Source organism: Anabas testudineus, chromosome 22 (genome assembly GCF_900324465.2).
Source record: "Anabas testudineus chromosome 22, fAnaTes1.2, whole genome shotgun sequence".
In the NCBI taxonomy this organism is placed as follows: domain Eukaryota; kingdom Metazoa; phylum Chordata; class Actinopteri; order Anabantiformes; family Anabantidae; genus Anabas; species Anabas testudineus.
This window is the reverse complement of record NC_046630.1, coordinates 6504652-6530046: the sequence shown is the minus strand read 5'-3', so window position 1 is coordinate 6530046 and position 25395 is coordinate 6504652. Positions and strand designations below refer to the sequence as shown.

Below are 25395 nucleotides of genomic sequence, written 5' to 3'. Positions count from 1 at the left end.
CAAACTTATATACAGTGTATATTTCACGTAGAGTATACAGCGGAGATATTGCTTTGGAACTATTTCAAAAGTGATGTTTTTTGGGGTATTAGTGGAACTCGGCTCCAGATCGAATGTATAATTACTTCCTTGTTCTAATAGATCAAACTAAGCAGGAAGGATCACCACCAGGAGAAAGTCAAGAGGCAAAACCCAAGCATGAAGAGGGCCGTGAATCAGCCAGACCCAGCAGACCTGCAGTGAGTCGCACAATGGACACACACAAATTCTCTTCTGCCACAGCAGTCTCCTCTCTGGGAGTCTTCTACATGCCTCTTCTCTTTTTTTCTGCTACTCATCTGGTTCTGTCTTTCTTTCTTATTTCTGTGGCCCTGTCTCTTCCTTCTTTCAATCTTCAGAGCTATAAGAAAGCCATAGATGAGGTTAGTGACACTTGAGTCCCAGTCCTTTTATCCTGGTTTTCCTTTTACCTTGATCTTCAGGGTCCTTGTTTTACCCCTGGCATGGTGGAGTTCGTTGGTTTCACAAGAAGATGACATGTATTTCTTTTAACTCTGAAATATCAGGATGTAGTGGTGGCGGCAGTGCATGTGTGCTTCTACACACATACCTGAGAAACTGTATGTGAATGTGTGCTTGTGCAGTTTGTGTGCCTGCATGCGTGAGGTGCGAGCGTGTGTGCAGGCGTATGTGACCACAACTGCCAAGCACCTGTGAGCAACAGCCTCTGAATCTCCTTTTTTGTTTCTCTGTTGTCACGTTTACTGGTCAGGAGGAGCTGGTAAGCCCCCACCCCCCGTGTATGATGATGGTCCTCCCCCCATCTGCATGACTCTGATCTGGGTTGAATGGGGTTCATAGGCCAGTTGACATGGGGATGATAGGTAGAGGGGATACAGATGGATGCTGCACTCTAGGAGTACATTTTTTTTGTTTTTTTTTGCTTGTGGGTGAATAAAAGTGCTCATCTGTGATCATTCCCTCATTTCACTTTTTACAGCTTTAGTGTTGTGAAAGTGAAAGAAATGGTCTCAGATAAGCACTTCCTTTCCAGGAAACCTATGTTTTCAGGCCTGGATATTTATGTGACCACAAATCAGTTGTCCTCTTGTCACAATGCTGATGGTTTGTCCTGCTCTTTGCCCCTCTGCTCCCCCTGTGCTCGTACGTGATTTGATCTTTCATTTCTCAGATTCTGAGACTGATGAACTAAATGACTTTGCTTATTTGTCAATCTCATTTCTGTCCTTCTTTATAGGACCTAAGTGCGTTGGCTAAGGAACTCAGAGAGCTGAGGGTAGAGGAGGGCACCAGACCTCCAGTCAAGGTACGATAACATATAGTAATTGTGAGCAGATACTGTGGGTATATTTACTTGACAACAGCAGTAGAATAAATCATATAAAGATGTCTACTTGTCTTATCGCAGGGCTCTTTCTTTGCACTTTTCTGGCCAATTCTTACTTTTTTTTTTGTCTCTACTGCTTTTGTTCAAATCAAGGTGACAGACTACTCATCCTCTAGTGAAGAATCAGAGAGCAGTGATGAGGATGGGGAGACAGTGGGGCATGATGGGACTGTTGCTGTTAGTGACATCCCCCGCATCATGTAAGTTGTTAACTTTGATTTGTATGTCCCATTTGTCAAGCTGCATGTGTCAGTGTTTATTTGTATTTTTATTGTGTGTGTGTATTTGCGTGTGTGTTGTAGGCCAGCAGTGCAGAGCAGTGGTGAGTCATATGGAGGGCTGACGGAGGACTCTCTGGGAGATGCCTATAATAGTTCCAAGGACGGCACTCTGATGATGAGAGAGGTGATGAATGCACACACAGGTTTTACACACACACAAACACACACAAGCCACATGGATTTAGTGAGTAAAGAATGAAAACAGAAAAAGGATTGTCATTGCTCAGTTTGCTTTTTCTTTTACACTTCATGTAATGTAACCTTCTGTAATATCAGCTCGGTATCGTACGGTATTTTATCTTCTCTACATTTCTCAACTATTTTCTCTCTTTATTGTTTCTCAGGCTGAGGAGAGGAGGAGAGGCAGCCACACTGAAAGCAACGGGTTTGGTAACCTCCCTGACCTTGTACAGCAGAGCAACTCGCCCTCAGCAACACCCACCACAGGCCTGCAGGAACTGGGCGACATGGCTGAGGTCAGACACATACACACAATAGAGATGCTTACATGTTCTTGGTTTTAGGGTAATTTGAGTGTTAATGTCTGTAAAGCATTAATTACATATAGCTGCCGATAAACAGTCACTCACTGTTTTGTGCCTTACAGTTTGGTGTTGGCGGGTCCAAAACATCCTTTACCCCATTTGTCGATCCACGTGTCTATCAAACCTCCCCTGGTGAAAATGACAATGAGAACTCAGCAGCAGGTAAGGAAAACATTTGGTTGATTTATTGTGACGCTTTAACTTTTGTCATTACTGAGAAGAAACAGCTATGTTATTTCATTCTGCACATGTAATCTCTGCACATTAATAAAAAAAGTTATTCTTTATCTTTTGTACCCCAGCCATGTTTGCTAATGAGCTGCTGAGGCAGGAGCAGGCCAGACTAAACGAAGCCAGGAAGATCTCCGTGGTTAACGTGAACCCTACCAACATCAGACCCCACAGTGACACACCAGAGATTCGCAAATACAAGAAACGCTTCAACTCTGAGATTTTGTGTGCTGCACTCTGGGGTAGGAAACCCAGATTTTCTTGTCTTCACAGTAAGACAAGATAATCTTGAATACATCCATTTGTCTGTTTTTGTTCTTTCTGATTTTTGCATGTATGTTTGTGCAGGTGTGAACCTGCTGGTGGGGACAGAGAATGGTCTAATGCTGCTTGATCGAAGTGGACAGGGCAAAGTCTATAACCTGATAACCAGACGGCGCTTCCTACAGATGGATGTTCTGGAGGGCCTCAACGTGCTGGTCACCATATCTGGTACTTCTAACAAAGACTCACATCATGTTCACATACACAAGTGCATATGTACATGCTCCACCCTTTTCCAGTGGTAATGATTAATGCATATGATTTAACAGAAGGTTTTTGGGGTCTGTGTCCTCACTAACTCCAAATTTAAGTTATCTAGGTCAATAGGTCTTTGTAATTTGAGGATTTGATTGCTTCCTTCCATTTGATCTCACTCTTTCTCCTTCTGTCCCTCCTCTCTCAGGGAAAAAGAATAAGTTGCGTGTCTACTACTTGTCCTGGCTGAGAAACAGAATATTGCATAATGATCCAGAAGTAGAGAAGAAGCAGGGTTGGATTACAGTTGGAGAGCTGGAGGGCTGTGTGCATTACAAAGTTGGTAAGAATGTGTGCGTGTGTCAATTTGGATTGTGTAGAGTGTGCAGGATAACTACTGCATTACACTAGTGCACTGTTATGTAGTAGCATGGCATGTTGGTACATGTATATACGGTGAATCAGGTTGTCCAAATTAAAAAAAAATCAAGATCCATGAATCAGATATTAAAATGAATCACACGTCTTCGTTAACATGTGGCTGTGTCTCTATGTTTCTAGTAAAATATGAAAGGATTAAGTTCCTGGTCATTGCTCTTAAGAACTCTGTGGAAATCTATGCCTGGGCTCCCAAACCGTACCACAAGTTCATGGCTTTTAAGGTATGGAAGCACAAACATGCACATGTTTTACACACATTAACACTCATTAAACATATATACTATGCACATATATAGATTTAGAATCAATACATGACTAATCACCCAGCATCTTATTACACTTTGTCCTACTTGCTCCATAATTTTTCACAATTTCCTTTGTATCATCGTCTCCTACACATCACCATCCAGCTTAACTAATTTTATTCTCTTTCCCATGTTGGTTTCTCCCTTTCTGTCTCTCAGTCATTTACTGAGCTGCAGCATCGTCCCCAGCTGGTTGACTTGACAGTGGAGGAAGGTCAAAGGTTAAAGGTCATCTATGGCTCCAGTGTGGGCTTCCATGTCATTGATGTGGACTCAGGCAACCCATACGACATTTACATCCCCTCACATGTAAGTTCGGGACCTCTTTGACTAATACACTGATGTGTAAATAAAAGGTTGATGACTGTTCTAAATATGGTTCACTACAGATGAAATTACTGAATCACTGTTATCATTGAGTAAAACGAAGTAGTAGCTATTTCCAAATTTCATGTTGCAACAAAGGTCTTTCAGTGCTTTGTTGCCAAGAAGTCAACATATTGTTTTCGCTTTCTGTATTCCTTCCTATGGCAGCGTGCAGTTAATTATGACCTGATATACTGGCCGTTGACAATATTTGCCCTGTTGCGTGGTTGAATCCATGCAGATTAGTTAGTTCTGTGGTAGCTTCATTAATCACAGGCTCTTAAGCAAACTCTAATGCAATTCTGCCAATCTCTTGATTTAGTGGCAATGTTTCAGTGGATATAAACCACTGAATACGAATGCAAGGACACGCTATTTTAGCCTATGTTAATTTTGGTTATGTAGTTCAGTAGAGCCGATGCTTTACAGGGAGGGCACACCACAGGACAGATTTTTAAAGAGTTGTCTTGACCACTGAGATAACAAGTCTTTTACTTTTGTCTTCTACTATTTTCACCTTTCATCCATGCCTCCTCTCTCTCTCTCTTTCTCTTTCCTTGCCAACTTCTCTTCCAGTGTGCCAAACAGACAAAGGTGACATCCTGGAACCCATCCTTTAGACTAGATCAATAGATCTGTAGTAAAACCCCGTAGTGGATACACACGTGTGTCTATGTGCAGTACAGTTCATTAGCGTAGACATTAATGGATGACTTAGCTAGAAACTAGTCCGTGGGAATAAATTCATCTTAGCCACAGCAGACGCCACAAGATGTATTTACTACATGTGAGATAGTAAAGTAGATTAAAACATGCAGCATATTAGTAATGCCACATTTATATTACTTCAAGTCCAATTGGAATTTCAATCAAAACTGTGATGTCAGATGTTGATCAAACACCTGAAAATACTGCAAAGACTATTTACTCATCAAGTGGTTAAGTTACGGTTGCAATTTCCACATAAAATAGTTTCCTTAATGTGTTCAGAGGAAGCAGAAGTTTGGCAATAAGTGTCTGCACTTTTAAGAGTTCGTGAAAGTGTAAATACAGGCTGTCATGGGCTAAGATGAGTTTTTTCACTACCTTGTCACTTATTTGTTGTACTGATATGATCCCACATTGTGCTCCTCAAGTGTAGTTTCTACTTACCTCATGATAACGTGTTGGCACAAGCAGCTGGGGTGAGTCTTTGGCTAACATGCACAGATTCCAGCTATGTCCGTATCCTACTCTTGCCGCCTCTTCTGATGTTATTTCAGTTAAGTAAGGTCAGAAAAGCGATGTTATTTGTCTCTTGCTCATTATATGGAACAAGGCTTTTCAGATAACAGTCCAAACTCTTTGATGCACTGATGCTCCTGATATTTGGCAGCTTTGTCACTGTCCACAAACTTGCTCTTTAGAGGATTACAGAATCCAAGCTGGTCCAAAACATGCCAGCCAAATTCAGCGGCATTAAATGCCTTTGATGAAATTGCTGTAATATTTTAATCTAATGTAGATTATGAATAAATTCGACAGATTTAATTAAAGCCTCTGAAACACTTGTGTGTGTGTATCTGTTTTAGATCCAGAGCCAGGTGACACCCCATGCCATCGTGGTGCTGCCTAAGACCGATGGAATGGAGATGCTGCTGTGTTATGAGGACGAGGGTGTGTATGTCAACACCTACGGTCGAATCACTAAGGACGTGGTGCTACAGTGGGGAGAGATGCCTACCTCTGTTGGTATGTCTCAACCATGTATATAAGCTTGAGGTTCAGGAGATTTGAATAGGGATGGATATGCCAGTACCTATTTGAGTGCCTGTGTATGTTTTTGTTGCAACTCTAAAGAAACAGAGCTAGTGGGGGTTCATATGAGGTTTAATTACATTCAGAAATCAGTTTATAACACCGGCTTCCTCAAGAAAAACAAAGGGAAGAGGACTTAAAATAATAGAGAAAGAGTCAAAATGGATATTCATGAACAATATGGGGATAAAAGGTATAAAGAGAGCCAGTAAAATAAGAAGCCAGCACTATGGCTGCGGAAAGAAATATTTCTGGTGTTTTACTGCACTCATTAGGTCGACAGGGGTATTGCACTTTAAAACCACTACTATACGAGTGCTTGTGCTTTGAAATTCTGCAGTGTGGATGTGGACGCCCTGTGTTTGGTGTTAGCCTTGACCTTGTGACACGAGAATTACCCACTGGTAGAAGAAAAGAGAAAACATTGCATCATTGTATGACATGATATTGCTAAACCTTCATTACTAATGAATTACGAAACACCCTAACCATACAGTATTGGATTCAGTCTGTTGTGTAGGGAAATGACCTGAATGCACTGTATCATCTTAATTATTTTTTATTAATAATGTTCTTATTTTCTTTCTAGCCTATATCCATTCTAATCAGATTATGGGCTGGGGTGAGAAAGCAATAGAGATCCGCTCCGTAGAGACAGGTCACCTGGATGGAGTCTTTATGCACAAGAGAGCCCAGAGACTTAAGTTCCTCTGTGAGCGGAATGACAAGGTACGACACAGTTACACTGCATGTGCACTTTGATTTGTGCAGTCATAAATATTGACTTGAAGAGGGGCCCTGGTGTTTATTTGTACTCTGTGTCTATTAACTGTTTTTTTAGAAAAGCTAGTGGAACTGAAATTGCGTCACTGCTTCTGTGGACAACATTATTGAACATTTGAAACATTGATTCTTTAGCGTAAGACACACGTACTGGACATTTAGGACATCTAAGACAATATAAGCAAATAGTTTCATTTAAATATAAATCAAAGTGACATTAAAAATGTCCACAAAGTAATTTCTCTCTTGGTAGAGTTACCTCTAGGAGTTACTGACCCAGAGTACACTTGAGTTAAATATTTTTACCTATGTGAACTTGTACATTTAAATAAATGTAAATGATAAGTACATCAACACAGGCCTTGATCGGTTATGATCAGCATAGAAACATATAAATATCTGTAATGACTGAGAAATGACAATAGGATACTGTCTGAACTGACAGGTGTGTTGTGTTTGTGATATTCTCTCCCTCTTTAGGTTTTCTTTGCATCCGTGCGTTCAGGAGGTAGCAGCCAAGTTTTCTTCATGACCCTCAACAGAAACTCTATGATGAACTGGTGATGTCTCCTCCCACAGCCTGCTCTGCCTCACTCTCCCATTGGCCATCCCGGTGACCCACCTCGGCCCACAGCACATTTCACAATTGATCCAGATCGATCGAGAGGCCACAAGTTAACTCTATTAACACAGAGGAGGCCAAAAAAGTGTAGAAAAAAAAAAGGTTATCTATCTAAAAAACAACAAAGACCTGTTTTAAATGAAGAGACATGTTACCCCAGATTATGTCGGGTCATGCAGAAGCCATTGTTACTCAACTGACTGGCAAACTGGTGCCACTGACTTTCCAAATATTCTCTTCTTCCTTCTCTGTCCGTCCGTCTGTAACAATTTCCCCTCTTTTGTCCTTCTCTTCTCTCCAACCGGACCAGTGCATTCAAGTGTTCAGTAACCGTAGGAACCTACTTCACACCTGCCTCCTTCTGTCCCCCTTCTTTTTCCTTTTGTCCTCACTCTGCTTCTTCCCTCCTTCCTAATAGGTTGAGTCATCACTTTTTCAGTCCTTTGACACCAGTGTCCTCAATTTTCCTTGCTTCCAGTCTGCGAGGAAAAGAGAACTGAGAACAGAGAACTGCACCTCAGAGGACGAAGGGAGACTAGATTAATGAGATTTAATATGAATTTAAATAGATATGTATGTATATGGCAGTGCACGGATGGCAGCTGAGGGGTGACAAATCTACTCTGGATGTTGTCAGAGAATGCAGACAGTCTGATTGATTTTTTTTCTTTCTCCTCTGCCACTCTGCCCCTCCTCCTTCTCCTCTTCCTCTTCTTGCAATCATTTTGGGGTTCAGAGTACTGATCTGAATTGTGATTTAGTGTTTGATTGCATTTCGCTGATAGAGATGCGATGAGACTCTGCTGTCACAGGCGGGTCGTATCAGTATGCAAAGATGATGTCTGTGTCCCTTTAAAATTAAATCACTGGTCCAGTGTGTGCTCTTCTATCTTGTCTTCTTCTTCTCTTCCTCCCCACTCATCATCAGACTCTCCCTGTTTTCACTCTATAAACTCTGAAGGTGCTGCATCAGATATACTGTAACGTTAAATGAACAATGAGAGCATCATTCTGTTCATTCTGTTTCTTTTCTTATTTTGTGTGTGTAACAGTTTGGAGTCAGTCAGTCTTCGAAGCTTGATGAAATGTACAGCACATTGATGTCTCTGAAATCAGGAGTGTGTATTAATGTGTGTGTGTGTGTGCGACGGTGTACATTAACTGTGTGTGTGTGTGTGTGTGTGTGTGTGTGTGTGTGTTTGACTTGATGTTGAAATGAGTCCCATTCAAATTAAGTTCAAATCAAAGTGGGACTTTTAAATCAATGTCCTGGAAAAACAGTCCAGTTATTCTGTCTCTGTGTATGAACTTTTACCTTAATGCGATCAAAGCAACATTGAGTGTGTTTACATGCTGATTTATGATATTATCTTCTTAGTATGAAGTTTGAGTTGGTGTATATGAACACCTGGCATTTAAAATAGGCAATATTAGTGGTTGATTGATTTTTTCTTTATGTGTGTTTCTCTTTCTTTTTAACACAATAATGTTCTGGCTACTTGTGAGTACAGCCATGTCGCAGGAGAAGATGCATATAAAGAGCTTAACCCGAACACGACCTCAGCAGAATATGAGCTGTTCTCCCGAATACTGTGTGCATGTGAAAGCACTCATTGTTGAAAGCTGTGGTGTCCTTTTGAATCATGCTCCTCCCTGGTTGGTTCTTTTGAGTTCGGCTCCTAACTGTTTGTACAGTGCCTAGCATGATGTAAGCAAAACTAAAAATGGAGGCCAAAAGATTATCGCTCACGTTATCAATGATATTCATTTTATTGCCTATATTTTACACTGGGTTTTTTGTGTTATTATCTAACTTTAACACATTTCTGATGTTATTTGTCTCTTCTAATAGAGATGTATATTAACAACTTGATTTATTCTTTGAAAGGAGTGAGTATGGAAACCTTGCCTCTTCCACAATATCTAAATTTAGTACTGCTCAATCATTGATACATACTGTTCAATTTATAACACTAATGAGGGTGGACTAGTTCATGCTCGCCCATGTTTTTCAGAATAATCTAATCTTTCTGGTGGAAGTATTGTAGGTTTGGCAATATGTTGGCTTATGGTTATAAGCTGAAGCGAGCACAAATGGTGTTGGTCATTATTTTCTGTTAAATTAATGAGAGTTTTATATTTTCAATAACTTTTTACACATTCATGCAGTAGCTGTTCCTGTGCAGCTACAGTATAAGTTAGATTCACTGATTTCTGCTAGGGAGGGGGGGGGCAGGCGAACATTTAGCAATAAAGCTGAGCTGAAGAAACCACTGTCTTCCCTGTGTGTGCACGCATACATCTGATCTGTGTGTAAGATTAATGATTAGGTGTGACTGGGGCATTATTACTCTGTTTGTCCATCATAGAATTTACGCTTCCCATTGGAAATTACTGATGGCTGTTACACTGAAGACTCTCCTTTCAAAGATGAAACCACTGTATTCTTTTCTTTGTTTATTTCTTGTTTTCTTTATTTTGAAAGAGCATTACTAATGTCCTGTTTTGGGATTTATTTGTTTTGTAAAAGAGATGCTGAAAGAGAAATAAATGAAACTAGAGCATTATGCCTCTGTGATTGTGTGTTGTTTTTGTGGATGTGTGAGAAAGCCTTGTTTTTTTGCAAGTGTGCACATTTGTATCAGTGTCCCTCAGACCTCAGACTTTGTCCATCCCTCAAGTATATCATTAACAGTGAGAGTGTGTGCGTGTGTGTCTGTGTGTGAGAGACAGATTGAGTAACGTTCAAATGTTTTATTTGGACGTTTGGTTTGTAATATTTCCTGTTTTGGTATATTTAATAATAATTATTATTCTTATTATTAAATGCATATATTACTGTGTATATTCCTTCGTAAAGATGCTATAATCTTCATTTTGAAACCAGAGAAATATACCACAAATATATTCAAGACTCCTTCACCATTTGGTCACTATGAATTTCACTTTATTGCTTACTTGCAACAGGAGTATTGCGTGTCAACGAATAAAGGTTATTTCCTATTTAATGGTTCTGTTAACATTGTAGATTAGCGTGGGTGTGCATGTGTAGCCATGTGCATGCATGTTTGTCGATTAGTGAGTGGACACAGCGTGATCGAGCATGCAGCCTTCATTGATCATTACCAACCTTCTGTCACTCTGGAACCATCATGGACTCGGGAAAGGTAAGACTTTTACTGGCATATATACGTTTTTATTTCACGTTTCATAAAATAGTTTCATATGCTAAATTTTCATGTTGAATTCTATAAGCAATGTTTGCAAAGATAGAACTCTTCTGTTACCATTACATGATTGTGAAGAAATACCTGAGATAAGAGGGAATTGTGTTTAGGTTACTACTATATCCTGAGGGAGATAACCAGCTGTTTATTCATCACTGAGTTCTGTGTTTGTTTTTGCATTTTGTTTGTGAGATTGCCATCTATTTAAACTAAGGTAATGCTGTGATATAATTTACTTATATCACAATTTGTGACTGTGTACTACATGCTACCTGAGTGACTGTTTACTTGTGTCTTGCTTTCTTTCTTGTGCAGCATGTTTATTCTTTTTGTGTATACGCTATAATAAAAGTGATAACCTTTTCCTCTTGCAGCAGTTAACGGGTACACTGGCCATTGCTGTGTTCACTGCAGCCCTTGGGTCCCTGCAGTATGGTTACAGTCTTGGAGTCATCAATGCACCACAGAAGGTAGGCGCCACTGTAACACAGACTTAACTCCCTGACTAGCTTATGTAATTGTTTTGGTATATTTACTCTGTATTTACATGTAAACCAACCAGTGAAAATATGCCACCCTTCGTACCGTGAGATGAGTATAGGTTTTCCATTTTTCGTTTTACATGCAATACTGGAGGGAACTGAGAGTCCAAAGAAGAAGCTTTGGTTTTCTCTGTGTCCAGAAAATATTTGTGTGAGTCCAGCCAAGAATTGTAGAATTTCATTTCCACAAACTGAGTGAAATTCTCTGGTCAGTAATGAGTTTTGAGGGACTCAAATAATCATAGAGTAACTGAAAGCCTTGATTAGTTTTCACATCATCAACTTTTGTGCTATTGTAGTAAATAGCAGGGATGGCCAAGTCAATGGTCAAAGTTCAGATCTTCAGTATGATGTAACTATGCCATGATTAAAGTGGTCCAACACTGTCACCAAACTAAACGTAACTCTAATGAAATGTAAGTAACAAAGTGATACTGAATATGTGCATTTTTGTTTAACTGACATTGTTGTAGTAAAATGTGTTGCTGCCATAACTACATCCATATTTGTAAATGCAGAATGCACCAGAACTTTATTATATACACAATAAGTACAGTGTGTGTATGTTTGCTTGAATGTTTTCTTCTGTGTGCAGCTGTGATTGATGTTCAGTAAACATGTCTGTGTTGTAGGTCATTGAAAAGCATTATGGGCACTCACTGGGGGTGTGGTCAGAGAGGACCACTGTGTTATCAGAAAACAGCACAGAAGATGAAGAGCTCCCAGAGGCGGGACAACACCCTGCTGTGGTCATGTATTGGTCATTGTCAGTGGCTATCTTTTCCATTGGTGGCATGTTATCTTCCTTCCTGGTGGGATTTGTAGGAGACCTGAAAGGGAGGTGAGAAAGTAGGCGATCCAGCATACACCACCACAAAAAAAAAAAAAAAAAAAAGAGGGGGGAACAAAGTTACAAACAAGAGCATAAACAAAGTGACAACCGCAGGCAAAAATAATTAACAATCAAAGTCACCAAGCAACAAAAATACACTGCACAGAATCAGGTGAAAAACGAACTAAACACACTGACTAAACATACAAAACAAATAATATACAAAGTATCAACGAAAATCACTATACTAATGCTAACAAACAAAATACGATAAGATATTCTTTATTGATCCCACATTGGGGAAATTCAATTGTTACAGCAGGTCAGTGCAAAAAGAATGAAAGGGTGTTTAGAATGTGCAAAAATACAAAAGTAAAACATTTTACAAGAATCTACAATTATATACACTATTACGACTAAACATATATAATATGTTATACGTAATAATAAAATAAAGTAAAGTAAAAAACAAGAATCGTAACACACCAACATGAAATACAAATTAGGAAACAAAGTCTCTGCAAAAGGCAGGCAGCCAACTCACGTACAGAAAAACAAGTCTCACAAACAAACACCAGAGTAATCCAAAAAATGAACACACTCACGTGTGTGCAGTCCAGTCGACAAACGAACATGTGGTGAAATCCAACAAACAAACTAAAGCGGTCGAGTCCAATGTGCAACAAACCAGCAGTAAACAAAGGAGTGAGGGGAGTTTAAAAAGAGAGAAAACCAACAGGTGAATCAAATCCATGATTAGGGAGCCAGGGAGTGGAGGGAGAGGAAGTCCAGTTAAGGGAAAACCAACTTGAGAGGGGTGTAGGAAGGAATGGTGACAGATGCAGTCATGCTAGACTAAATGTTTAAAAAAACAAAAACCACAAGACAATGATGGACAGAAGAGAATAAGAACAATGAGAGAGGAATATTCTCATTGTTCTTATCCAGGATCAGTTGGACATAATGTTATAGCACACCTCTCTTGATCCAGTATCTGTTTTTCTTTATATCTCCAGTGGTCACATCTCTATCTCTGCATTTGTCTGTATTTCAGGGTGAAGGGCATGCTAATGATCAATTTTCTGGCTGTAGTTGCTGGACTGCTGATGGGTCTTTGCAAGATGTGGAAACCTCACATCATGGTCATCTCAGGACGCGCTGTTATGGGCTTTTATTGTGGTAATCCCATTTGTTATACACTATAGAAGAGAGGAGTTGGACTTATTATATTTAGGGATATTCCACTTCATGATCAAAATCAATTATTCTATATGAAGGAGGTACAGTTCCTACATTTTAAGGAACTGTACCTTTCAAGTTGTTTCAAGTTAAGATGTGTTTTTCTCATCATGCCACTCTCTCACAGTAAATGTTTGCTTAAAGATGGTAAGTTCATGATGTGTGTTCCAGGGTTGACTTCTGGGCTAGTACCTATGTACATTGGAGAGATTGCACCCAAGGCTTACAGGGGGGCTCTGGGAACATTGCATCAGTTGGCTATTGTTACCGGCATCCTAATCAGCCAGGTGAGGTGCACTCAAACACACATATAAAGGCACAGCAGCATCTTTGCATGCTGACATATGGAACATACAGTAAATGTAAACTGCAAGTGTGTTTATGTGTGGATGTAGGTTATAGGTTTGGACTTTATACTTGGTAACGATGGCATGTGGCCGCTGTTGCTTGGTCTGTCTGGAGCTCCTGCAGTATTACAAACGATTCTGCTGCCTCTATGCCCCGAGAGCCCACGGTATCTTTACATTGTACTGGGCAAGGAGCAAGAGGCTCGAAACAGTAAGAACACTCTCTCTCAGACAAACACTAATTGCTCAATTATTCAGAAACATTTGTAGGCTGCACATGATACCTTATACAACCAGCACTTAGTTACCCTACCTTTGCTCAAAGACTGACCTGCTAAGTTAATATGGGTTAACAGCTCACTTGGTTTTGTCCTAATGTAATGAAATAAGCTTTTTAGCTTTTCTATGTTAAAGGTAAAGTTAAAGACTTTCATCACTATGCCTTGTATTTCATTGCAGGCCTGTATCGTCTAAGAGGGCCATATGATGCTACTGCTGATGTGGAGGAGATGAGGAGGGAGAAAGAGGAGGCAGACAAGGAAGCCAGGATCTCCATCCTTTCACTGGTAGGTGTCTTCACAGGAAGAGGGTTAGTTGAGACATCTTAGACTATTTAATACTTCCTCAGAGTAGAGAGAGAGACTGCTCAAATTAATCAACAGCTAAAGTGCACTGCTGATCTCATCTGAAGCCTCAGTTAATATTTAATCATTAGTTAAATAAGTGATGTAAAAAGCTTTTTAGTTTGAAGGTTTCTTGAAAAATACACAGCCTGCTGAAAAAAAAACTACAAAAGAAGAGATGTAATTGTAGTTGTGTCCCACAAATCAAAAGATGTTTGCATTACAATCTGTGCATTCTTGACACGTGCTTTTAAAAAAACACTGCAGTGACAATATTTTACTGTTTTTATACTGTTCTAGATCCGCTCCTCTGTGTACAGACAGCAGCTGATAGTTGCCCTCATGATGCACTTCTCCCAACAGTTTTCTGGCATCAATGCGGTGAGTGGCAAATAAATTTCAGTTCTGCACTTTGCTATCTCTCATTTTAGTTTACTAGAGTTAAATTAATACTATACCATTGTAAGATGTAGCCTGATGTTCAGTTCTGTGTTGTACTGTTTTGCTCCGCTTTACAAATGTTAAACACCTGAATCAGCTGACTCTCTCCCTGAGCTAAGCAAAACCCTAACGATTTTTTGATTTTCTAGTAATGGAAGATGTTTTTTCTTCTAGATCTTTTATTATTCTACATCAATCTTCGCACGGGCTGGTGTCGGTCAGCCAGTCTATGCCACTATAGGAATGGGGGCCATTAATACAGTCTTCACTATGGTGTCTGTGAGTAGTTATGCAGATACAAAACACACAGACACACAAACCATTCTGAGCATTATACCATAAACATGAACTGGCATGCTCTTAATTCTTCTACACACATACAAGGAGGACATACAAACGACAATCACTGCGCTCTACATTCTAGGTTGCACTGGTGGACAAAACTGGCAGGCGCACTCTGATTCTGGCTGGTCTAGGAGGGATGTGCTTCTGTGCAGTTGCCATGACAGTGGGCCTCAGGTTCCAGGTTTGTTCAATGAGGTGTCAGAGCTGTAATCAGTCAACAACTTAAGCAGCTCAAAATTTTAAAGCCTGGTGTGCTATTGTGTCCTTTGTTCTTTTTTACTTGTATTAACTCACTGACACATTTTTTAGCAGCTTATGTGTTGAAAGGCCTAAAAAGAAGGAAAGAAACACGTTGGAAGTTTTTTAGCATAACACATGAGAGTTGCAGTGTGCAGAGTGTGAGGCAGATTTCCATGCAACATGTTCCTATAACAGCACCAGATAATTGTCTGTAACCAGGAAACCACCCTGAGAGGAAACAGTTTCTACTGATTAATGTACTCTTCCCTTCAGAATGATTACTCATGGATGAGCTATGTGAGCATGTCGGCTATCTTCCTCTTTGTGAGTTTCTTTGAGATTGGTCCTGGTCCTATCCCATGGTTCATAGTCGCTGAACTGTTCAGCCAGGGACCTCGGCCTGCAGCAATTGCTCTCGCTGGCTGCTGCAACTGGACCAGCAACTTCATCATAGGCATGACCTTTCCATATATACAGGTACACAAAAATGTAAACTGTGCAAGACGAAGATTGATGTGTCTTTGCTTTATTGAGACAAAATCAGACACCCCCCCCTGCCCCGACTGGCCTTGTTATTTATTTGTTTGATTTTTTTCAGGGTTTGTTGGATGTTTACGTGTTCATCCTATTTGCTGGGCTGCTTCTCTGCTTCACTGTGTTTACTTATCTTCGGGTCCCTGAGACTAAAGGCAAAACCTTTGAAGAGATCGCTGCCGTCTTCCAAAAGGGAAAGAAAAAGTTGGCAGAGGCCCCCAAAGATCATGCTGAACTGGAGCAGCTCAAAACATCCACAGATGCATGAAACACTCGCTCTGTGTTTGTGTAGTCAATTTGTATGCATGTGCAAAGATTTTTCTGTCTGTCAGTATTTCAAATGTGGTCATGAAAATTTAGCCTGGTAGTTTCATCATGATTACACAATATATTGTAGACTAAAGCAATGTTTTTACACAAGTAAAAGGTAATATTTTAGCATGAGAGTTACTCAAAAACAAATACTGCAGTGCTGCACATTATCATATTGCCATTATATGAAGTGGTGTTTACATTGAATCATATTCTAAACTTTTATTGCAATATTGTGACTGTCAAAGCAGTATAGTATTATCAATATATCTGCTATATAAAATATATATATATATCTGCTTGTCTTGTTTCACATGAAGCTAAAGACCCAGTATGGGAGAACGTGAAGAAGAAATACAGAGCTATAAGGAAAGTGAATAATGTTAGCTTATTATTAGTTTACATTATTAGGGGACCAAGAACTGCTAATGAATATTACTGCTATTATTATTATTTTTTTATTACTATTATTGCTCTGAGGCTGCTGACTAAATTGCAGATCTACAGGTCATTCAGCTTATTTCTGTTGCCCCCAAGTGGCCAAGGTTACCTGGTTTACAACTAAATACAGTATGCATTAAAAACAAACAACTAACAAGCTAAAAAAAGAAACACTATTTACATTTGCAGACAATAAATATTACTGCAATATTCCTTAAAATGTCTGCTTTACTCTAGTAGATATTTAGTTACATTACAGATGGACACTTGTCTGCCTTAAAATTATAATAAACATAATTATGAGGGCCCCTTTTGTGTAACTTTGGTTTTATGTGTGACTTTGACTGTGCGTAATGATGTTTGTATATGTACTGTATGTATGTGTTTGACACTAGAGGATTGTTTTCACATTCACCTGCTGAAGGGGATAAGTTTCTCCAGGCTCACATTAAATCTGAGTTTATGGCATGTATGTACGAGTATAACTGTGTGACATTAAAACTGGTTTGAAAGTCAGTATTGCTAGGATATGCAAAGTCCACACTACGGACAGCAGGCTTTGAACTGGAGTAGGATACATACTCATCATATAAACGTATGATAACAAACATAACAAATACTTGCATATTCACAGATTTTGTATTTGTCCAAATGCAACAATTGCAATGCAATAATTATTGCATCATATGTATTTTGAAAAAACAAACATAAGAAATGAATTCAAAAGAGCCTCCCAAATACTAATACTGGTAACATTAATACCACCTGAGATGTTATGGTTTTAAAATTGTGGTGTACAGACTTCAGCTGTGGGAAAATTAAATGCTGGTCATGAACAGCAGATATCAGAACAAATATCACATCACAGCTTGCTGTTTATGGGCCTGCACAGTTTCAGACCAGTCGCAGCATCCACTCTGATCCTCTGCCATCACAGCATTAACGCCACTGAGCAAGGAGAGCATAGAGCAGACGGACACTGATCAACAGTATGTTAATAAATGAGTCTGTTTATGACGGCATATGCACAAAGAAAAAACAGTCTCAGTGAAAAATTGATGGGTAAAAAATTCTACATTACCAACTGTACTTGATAGAAATTTGAGAATTGGCTGTTGACCCAGAAACTATTACCTTAAGATGACTCATAAAAGTTAATACTACACTGGATAATTAATGTGTTACCAGGGAATGAGCATGTTTATGTGGGCAAGTTGTCAGTATTTTACATGCGAATGGATTCAATAGTAATAATAGGTGTATTTTTGTAATGATGATATAGAAACTGTTTTAAAATACATGTATAAAAATGGAATGAAGCTGCTCAGCGTATGTCTTGATTTCAACATCATCAATGAATACTAAATCCTCCACCTCCCCTCTTTTTATCTCTCTATCTGAATACTGTATTTTCCTGTTTATATTTGTTTTTATTGTTTTTATAAATAATAACCCTTTGTGAGCGACACTCCCCACCCTGCGCAGCAGGAGCTCGTACCTGCGCCGCAAAACTTCCACGCATGCGAAGTGACTTTCCCTTTTTTCTGGTGTAGCACGACACAAAGTAAGCTAAACAGAGAAGACTGTAAGTAGCTTTTTAACAGTGGAGCTAACGGTAAACTAGTATTTTGCAGTGTATTAACACCTGAACTTACTGTTTGACGCTGGGATGGATTCGCCGAGTGTGTAGTGAATCAGTAACTTGTCGCTAAGTAGTGAGCAGACGGTTGAAAGCAGTTAGCACGCTACTTTAGCTAGCATCGGCAGCAGTGTCCTCAGTGAGCTAACGATGACAGAAAATACACGAGGTTTAATCCTGGAGCTAACTTAACTTATTGTTTCTATCTGCATTTTGCTGTCCAGCTGCCACGTAACAACACAGCTAGCTTAAGGTAAAGCTGTTGGCTAGCTTGCTAACCAGTGCCTAGCCACATTAACGCTAACTTCAGCCACTGTTTAGCTACTTAGGTAACGTTTTAAACCAGGCGACTAATTAGGTAGCTAACGTGTTTAAATATATAGTATTTTTGCGTGTGTCACATGAAAAGAAAAGTATGTGCAAACGCTAGCTCATTCAACAAATTAGCAACTAACGTCAGCTGTTAGCTTGACAGATAGCTTTGGTTGTTAGTTGTCCATCGAGGTGTGGTCGCACCGTCTTGAAACGTCATATTTGCGCACTTCTTGGGAATGAATGTTTAAAAAGAGAGCAGCATGGGATTGTTAGAAATGTGCACTTTCAAAGTGTACGGGTATTTTTCTTTGGAGCATTTGGTAAGACTAATGTGAACATCGCCCAGTGTGAAGCAAAGCACCAAGTGTCCACTTAGTTGACCTGTCCCATTCTGATTTTGGGTTTTATTATTTAAAGCAGCTAAGTTATAATCCTACTAAAGAGCGTGACAACATGTTTCATATACAAAATGCATTATCTGACAGATGATGGAGAGTTTAATTAAGATTATTGGCTGTGGCCAAGTGTTACAAATCTGTGCTCATCACCTCACAACAAAAAAACTCTTTTTCATCTGAGTCTAGTGTCAGTAACATTTTATTTATGTCCATGTGTTCTTCTGCTCTTTCGGCTGGCACAGAAGAGCCTGCTGTCCATCATGGCGGATGATGATTTCACCACTGCTGACTCTGGGGCCTCTGCAACGTACCCCATGCAGTGCTCTGCACTGAGGAAGAACGGTTTTGTCATGCTGAAAGGACGTCCCTGTAAGATCGTTGACATGACTACCTCCAAGACAGGCAAGCATGGACATGCTAAGGTAAAACCACTTCTGCATCATGTGGAATGCAGAGCTCACATCAGTTTTGTTTTGTTTTTTTTTTTTTACCTTGATGTTTCCCAGTTTTGCTCTTTAAGTAAATCACAATGCTTACTTGGCTCAAGGTCACATCTAATAAAATAAGTTATGTTTCCAGGTTCACCTTGTTGGGCTTGACATCTTTACTCAAAAAAAGTTAGAAGATATCTGCCCATCTACTCATAACATGGATGTCCCTAATGTAACAAGGAAAGACTACCAGGTGAGACATCCCTGAATATCTTTAGAGCACACAACATTTGCAGTGGATACTAGATATTATGTGTTTAAACAATGTGGTATTGGATTTCATATACTCCTCAGTGTTGGGTGTCTGAGCAACTGTTTTAGTATGTATCTTTTAGAGTGCATACCTAGAAAAAATGCTTTACCTATGAAGCTTTATTTGCTAAATGGGTGTGTCACATGTCAAATCTGAACTCTCTCTCAAGTAGTTGTGAAAGAATACACAAGTTTTTAACTGGTTGAACAGGTTTTTGCTTGGCCAGTGAGAAGTCTCTTCCCTGACTTGAGGCACCACTGTATTCTGGTTCTTTGCATGATGCTATATTTAGGTAATTGACGTCTCAGATGGCTTCTTGTCCATGATGGATGACAATGGAGAAACCAGGGAGGACCTTAGAGTGCCAGACGGCGACCTGGGTAAAGAAATCGAAAAGAAGTTCAATAATGGGGAACAGTTTATGGTAAGTCTCTATTAGTGAGTTGCCAGACCTGGAGTGAAACATACTTGTACTTTTATATTATTTAAAGTTATGTTTCCCAGAGCTGCCCCAACAGTGCACCAACAGCTTGGCTTCAAGCAGCTTTATAAGCTGATCTAAGCTAATCAGTTTCTTTAGTAATAGTTTTGTGCTTATTGTAAACTGTGGTGGACTCTTAAAGATGTTGGATTAATTCACCATCCTACATATGCTAATTTCCCAAATTATATTTTTTAAGTCAAACTAGAAGATACAAAGTTCTCTGTTATGCTCAGTTTAGGAATTGACATTACTTCAATTATTCTATTTGCATTAGTACAGTGTCTTTCTACATCTAACATGTGAAAAATAGAAATTGATGGCATACTTCTCAAATAAATTACCTTTTAATAATGCTTTCCAGATGAAAACCTGTTTAAAGTTTACTTAGCAGGCTTTGTGCGACTAATTCGATAAGTTGCTGTTAAGATTCAGACAAATAAAGTGATAATCTACATGCAGAACATCAAAATTTGACACAATGGTCCCATTTCAGGTCTCTGTGATGAAAGCTTTAGATGAAGAGCATGTAATAGGCACCAAGGCCATGACTTCTTAAAGTGCAGGACAGCGCTGGAGACTTCACACTCCTATCCTCCTTTATGGTTTTGAAGCTTCACCAAAGCTACTGACCTTCACCCCACATCTCCTCCAGTTTCTTTACTGGTTAACTGATATTCGGAAACGGGACCAGGTCATCTTCTTCAACCCTGTACCTCGGACTCAAGGCAGATTGGCATTCTCTTCAGTCAATGAAGTTATCCATTGAAACCTCCCTTTTGAAAGGGTACTGTTACTCTTCCATCAATTTCTGATTATATTCAAATTTGGGATTTCTGTTCTATGTGTATTACTTTTGAAATTATTCCAATTTCACTTCTTGAATGAAATGTCACCTTTTGAGTTCCCCGTAAACATGTATCTTTAAGGAAGGCTAATGTTTTTTTTTTTATATTGTCAACAAATTTCTTTAATAGACAAAAAAGTCCCTTGTCTTTTTAAGGCTTGATTATAGTCAAGATGTTTCAATTTGTTTAACTTAAAATTTTCCCTGAAAGGATTTTATTTCAACTGACAACAACATTAGGCACTTCAAGAACCCAAAACATATGACTCCATTGATTTACAAGAGTATGTCTTTCTGTCCCATGCACACTTCCATTTTTGTAAAGCGCTTTCTCTGTACTTTATCTAGAGATGTCACAAGCATTATATTACATGTCTCCAGACATTACATGTCTTACATTACGTCTCCAGCATTACATTACATGTCTCCAAGGTAGGTTGTTCTTTCGGGGAGAGACTGACCTACCAGGGAGTCCTCCTGTCTTAGCCCTTCTGAACACGTCTGGATAGGGTTGGTTGCATCTCTTTCTTGTAGGCTTTGAAACTTTTTCCTTTCACTTGAGGCCTTTTTATGAGCTGACAAATATTTAGAAATGGGTTTTGAAAGAACAAAACACTGAAAACTTTCCAAGTTTCCATCCAAATGTAGCACAGATTTGAACAGAATTTAGAAAATCTGAAAAGGAAATGCAAATCTATGTGCATTGTTATCTTCTATAGTTATTGTCTAATATATTAGGTGGTTTGCTAAGAAGCAGCTGATTGGCACTTTTTTCAGTTGAGTGTATTAAACATTTGCATAATCCAGAATTACACTAAAGTGATTATTTAAATCTTTAGAGGATGTTAATGCATATTCTTCATTTATCTCATGACTAATTAGCTAAATGTGTTTCCATAGCATTTTGGATTTCCACCTCAGGCAAATGTCAACTTTTTATTGTGAAATATACACAATCCATGGTCTTTATCATTTTGATCTTGTTAAAAACATTAATTATAACAGCTAAACTCTGTTCAATTCTTGCATTATTACAAAGCTAGAAGACATTTATAACTTCTTGGCATTCAGTAGAGTAAACAAACCATTGGAAGTATTTAGCCTTATCGCTAAATTGCGATGATAGTTATGCTGTCGGGTAATAAAAGTCTTCTGATTGAAAACATTTATGCTCAAAAATGAAACGTAAGTATTTGAGAAATATTCTGGGTTAAGGGTAAAGGTGAGGGTGTTAGGACTGTTAGCAGTTCAAGGGGATTTTTAAAGGTATGTATGATTTACCTGGAAAATTGGGCTGAATAGTGGTTATTCTAGGTTTACATTGACATATAGCATGTTACTGGGAGACATTTAGTAATGGCAGGAAATCAGAATGTGTTTACTTGCACTGCATTAATGTAGTTGCTGTAGAACCTGCATTTAGCAGGTATTCAGTTTTGTCCTCTACCTCCTAACAAAAAAATACAAAGTGAGATATTTTTAAATGTATTAGTAATATATTTGAAGCACAGCAGCCTGGAGGCTCTTTTTTTTGCTGTTTTCTGATTGGAGCATTTGGACTGATGGTTCGGAGAGCACAGAGTCAAGAGTGCATGTTAAGGAATTAAAAAAAAAAAAACCCTGCTCTTCCACTTTGGAAATTATTTATGTAGACTTGTTTTAGTCGGTGCTGATTTCAGCGATAAAGCTGTGCTAGTATAATTTGTTTTCCAAATCCTGAACTTGTACTTTAGTTGAAATCGTGTTAGAAACTCTGAAGTTTCTGCATGGTCAAGAAATCTGGTTTCTATTGCAGAAATGCCTCAGTCCCTTACACACTGTAAGGAAAGTGTTTACATGATGTTTATGACATCAGGTTACTAAAGTTGACATTAATCAGATTACTTAAATTCCTGTAAATACACAGATTTGTAATACTGACATTGGATAACATTCTGTTCATCTTTCAAGTTGTCCTTCGTACAGTGACAGCCGGCCTGTTATGTTATTTAGAGTTGAGTACACCTACACTTAGTATTTGTACTTCTAGACACCAAAGTAATCCACTGAGTGTTACATTGTGTTTTAAGTTTGAAGTGAATATTGTTTCTCATCATTCTCTTGTTGTTCATTGTGTGTTGTTTTCTCTTGGTTATATCATGTTAGTAACTGTCATGTTATAACAGTCTAGATTTTCACTTGTGATAAGAAACAGCAGTACTCTGGATTGCAAGGACTGAAGTTGGAAGTCAAATGACTGTATTTAATGTACTATTTGTACATTTCATATTGAGAATTCATATCTTTGCGCGGGAGCAAAAAATATTTGACTAGCAAATGAACACTCTAAAAGATGCAGTATAGTAGAAATTTGTGTTGACCTTATACCATGCAGGCTTTTATGTATGTGTGCACGCTCAGTTGGGGTGTCTGACATTCTGTGGCAAATGGCAAATGAGGGCCCATGCAGGACAAGTTGAACTCCCTATGTGCATTCATAAGCCCATAAGTCCTCTCACATCTGCAGCTTGCAGAACGTAAACCAGATTGTTATCATTCTTGTGGAGTAATGGGCCCAAATAATATGTGGCAGGACAACCTTCTATATGCAAATTGCAGGAAAGGATGTTTTGATGTCGTAAACAAAGCTGATCAAAAAAATAGTTTGCCAGGTTGCGTTGTGCAAATATCCCACTGTGCCTATTAAAACCTGTGCCTATCATTTTGTTTCTAATATACTGCATCCTTTAATACATGTCTAGATTTCCATAAGTATCCAAATCCTAATTTTCAATTTGTAGTGTAATTGAATAGTAATGGTAAACAGAAGACGACAATGTTCCTTAAGCCATATTTGCACCATGTTTGTTGTTACTGCAGCATATTTCTACTACTGCCGTGTGTCTATAACCAAGTTCAGATGCAGGTAAATCGGTTTCAATCTCATCCTAATTTCTCTCCAGTTACTGTGCTAGACTGCTATGTAGTACTAATTATTTCTACATTTGTTGTCAACAGCCTTTTCCAACTTGGAGACAGGTTTTGTCCTTTTTTGGCTTCACATGTCCAGTTAGAATCTCAGTCTAATGGGGATAAATCTGCAGAATAACCGTCTGTATTATGAGGGCAGATTTTCTCTAAACAGAATAATAAGAAATGCGTAACTTAATACATAACACATTTTGATTTGGAGCTCAGAAGATAAAAATGTGTTGGAGAATGTTTTTTTTTTTTCCCCTACCCATTGTCTTTTCTGGCCCATCTCATCACTGCTTTTCAATGTTTCTAGCAACAGTGGCTAACTTCTATGGCTGTACCGCAAAGTAGAGTGCATTATGTTAAAACAGGGAATAGGTGAATTTTGTAAACTGTATGTTCCCTGTGCCTTCTTGGAGAAAGGGTTCAAGGCTGTTTTCCCAGCTTGGCACAGATCTCTATTCTGATCAGAGCCATTTTAGGGGAAATGTGAACTTGAGCCTCTTCTGGAACATAGAGAGACACAGGGTCCCATCTTTGTTATTCTAACTAATGTGTTGCTGCTGTCTTATTAATTATGTCTGTTTTTATTGTAAAGGCAAAATAAAGTTAATTTGCATGTTACTGGCCACAAGAAATATGTCAGCATTTGTCTTATTGTGCTCAAACTGACACTTCACTGTAATTTATTGCAATTGGGTTTCTTTCTTTCTTTTTTTTTTTTTTTTTACCTTCTGGACAAATAACTTTATAATAATTAAGTAGTCAAGTGTCTGTTCCAGCAGTTTGTTCAAACTAATCACCAAAATAAAAAAGGTAAGCATGTCTGCTTAACAAATCAGTGAGGGTTATGTGGTGTTAAAAAATGGACAAAAACAAATAACTGTTAAATTTATTTTTTAAATATTTTATATACGAAATTACATTAGTACCAATGTTCATGAGAGGACTTCTTGTGCATGTTTGCTTCTTGAATTGTTGTCTCTTCTTGTTCTGTTAACTGGTATCACTGCCATTTAATTCAAAATCTAAAAATATCTTAAATATATATGCATATTTGTCTCACCTGCTTGATTCACCGGGCTCATTCAGGTTTTTCAGGCTGAATATATAGATTATTGTGATTGTGGCTGGACTTGCATCATTTTATGTACATGCATGTCAACAACTGAAATGAGGCTATACTTTAACTGCTCAGTAGGTGGTAGTGAAGCACCACTTTTGATAATCCTTTAGTCTCATTTACTGTGTTAGTCTCGATTTTTTTTTTCCAAATGTCGGATGTTCATTTTGCAGCTTAAATGTTTTTACAGTGTGACAGCGAACAACAGTCAAGTAAAAATTGTTACTGAAATCGTCAGTTGCTATTTCAGAGTTTCCTTGGCACTCCATCGGTCCCACCAGATTGCATTTAAATTGGAGCAAATAAGAACATGTGGCTGTCACTGTGTAGTTTATGAAGCATATGAAGCTTAATGCATTTGCAGTACTCAGTGGTCTATAGAGCCAAACACATGGCACCTGTGCATTATTGCGAGAAATGTTAATGGATTCCACCTAATTTGTTAGAGGAATATCCACTTTGACACAGGTGT

General features: G+C 38.7%; 3 protein-coding genes across 7 annotated transcripts in view; all 3 read left to right on the top strand.

The window, feature by feature from the left end:
• tnika (TRAF2 and NCK interacting kinase a) overlaps nucleotides 1–9865 on the top strand; it is a 47714-nt gene extending 37849 nt beyond the window's left edge. For all 3 annotated transcript variants that reach the window (XM_026339049.1, XM_026339047.1, XM_026339048.1), the window contains 14 exons: nucleotides 142–239; nucleotides 1259–1327; nucleotides 1502–1608; nucleotides 1711–1813; nucleotides 2034–2165; nucleotides 2297–2396; nucleotides 2537–2707; nucleotides 2814–2957; nucleotides 3193–3327; nucleotides 3546–3646; nucleotides 3890–4039; nucleotides 5668–5827; nucleotides 6483–6622; nucleotides 7157–9865. In XM_026339049.1, the coding sequence (XP_026194834.1) occupies nucleotides 142–239; nucleotides 1259–1327; nucleotides 1502–1608; nucleotides 1711–1813; nucleotides 2034–2165; nucleotides 2297–2396; nucleotides 2537–2707; nucleotides 2814–2957; nucleotides 3193–3327; nucleotides 3546–3646; nucleotides 3890–4039; nucleotides 5668–5827; nucleotides 6483–6622; nucleotides 7157–7240 (1694 nt within the window). In that variant the 3' untranslated portion in view covers nucleotides 7241–9865. The remainder of the gene's footprint in view (nucleotides 1–141; nucleotides 240–1258; nucleotides 1328–1501; nucleotides 1609–1710; nucleotides 1814–2033; nucleotides 2166–2296; nucleotides 2397–2536; nucleotides 2708–2813; nucleotides 2958–3192; nucleotides 3328–3545; nucleotides 3647–3889; nucleotides 4040–5667; nucleotides 5828–6482; nucleotides 6623–7156) is intronic.
• Nucleotides 9866–10366: 501 nt separating this feature from the next.
• slc2a2 (solute carrier family 2 member 2) lies at nucleotides 10367–16729 on the top strand. Its single transcript, XM_026340302.1, has 12 exons — nucleotides 10367–10465; nucleotides 10900–10995; nucleotides 11700–11908; nucleotides 12954–13078; nucleotides 13310–13425; nucleotides 13534–13696; nucleotides 13945–14051; nucleotides 14409–14489; nucleotides 14724–14828; nucleotides 14974–15075; nucleotides 15408–15611; nucleotides 15733–16729. The coding sequence occupies exons 1-12, from the start codon at nucleotides 10451–10453 to the stop codon at nucleotides 15934–15936; spliced, it is 1527 nt and encodes a 508-aa protein (XP_026196087.1). The 5' UTR covers nucleotides 10367–10450; the 3' UTR covers nucleotides 15937–16729.
• Nucleotides 16730–17891: 1162 nt separating this feature from the next.
• eif5a2 (eukaryotic translation initiation factor 5A2) lies at nucleotides 17892–24438 on the top strand. 3 transcript variants are annotated; one of them, XM_026339943.1, is made up of 5 exons: nucleotides 17892–17985; nucleotides 19016–19195; nucleotides 19353–19457; nucleotides 19810–19941; nucleotides 20495–24438. In XM_026339943.1, the coding sequence occupies exons 2-5, from the start codon at nucleotides 19034–19036 to the stop codon at nucleotides 20555–20557; spliced, it is 462 nt and encodes a 153-aa protein (XP_026195728.1). In that variant the 5' UTR covers nucleotides 17892–17985; nucleotides 19016–19033; the 3' UTR covers nucleotides 20558–24438. The 3 variants fall into 3 exon arrangements, with proteins under 3 accessions (XP_026195728.1, XP_026195727.1, XP_026195729.1); XM_026339942.1 differs by having other exon boundaries at nucleotides 17908–18006; XM_026339944.1 differs by having other exon boundaries at nucleotides 17928–18006; nucleotides 19019–19195.
• Nucleotides 24439–25395: the final 957 nt, after the last annotated feature.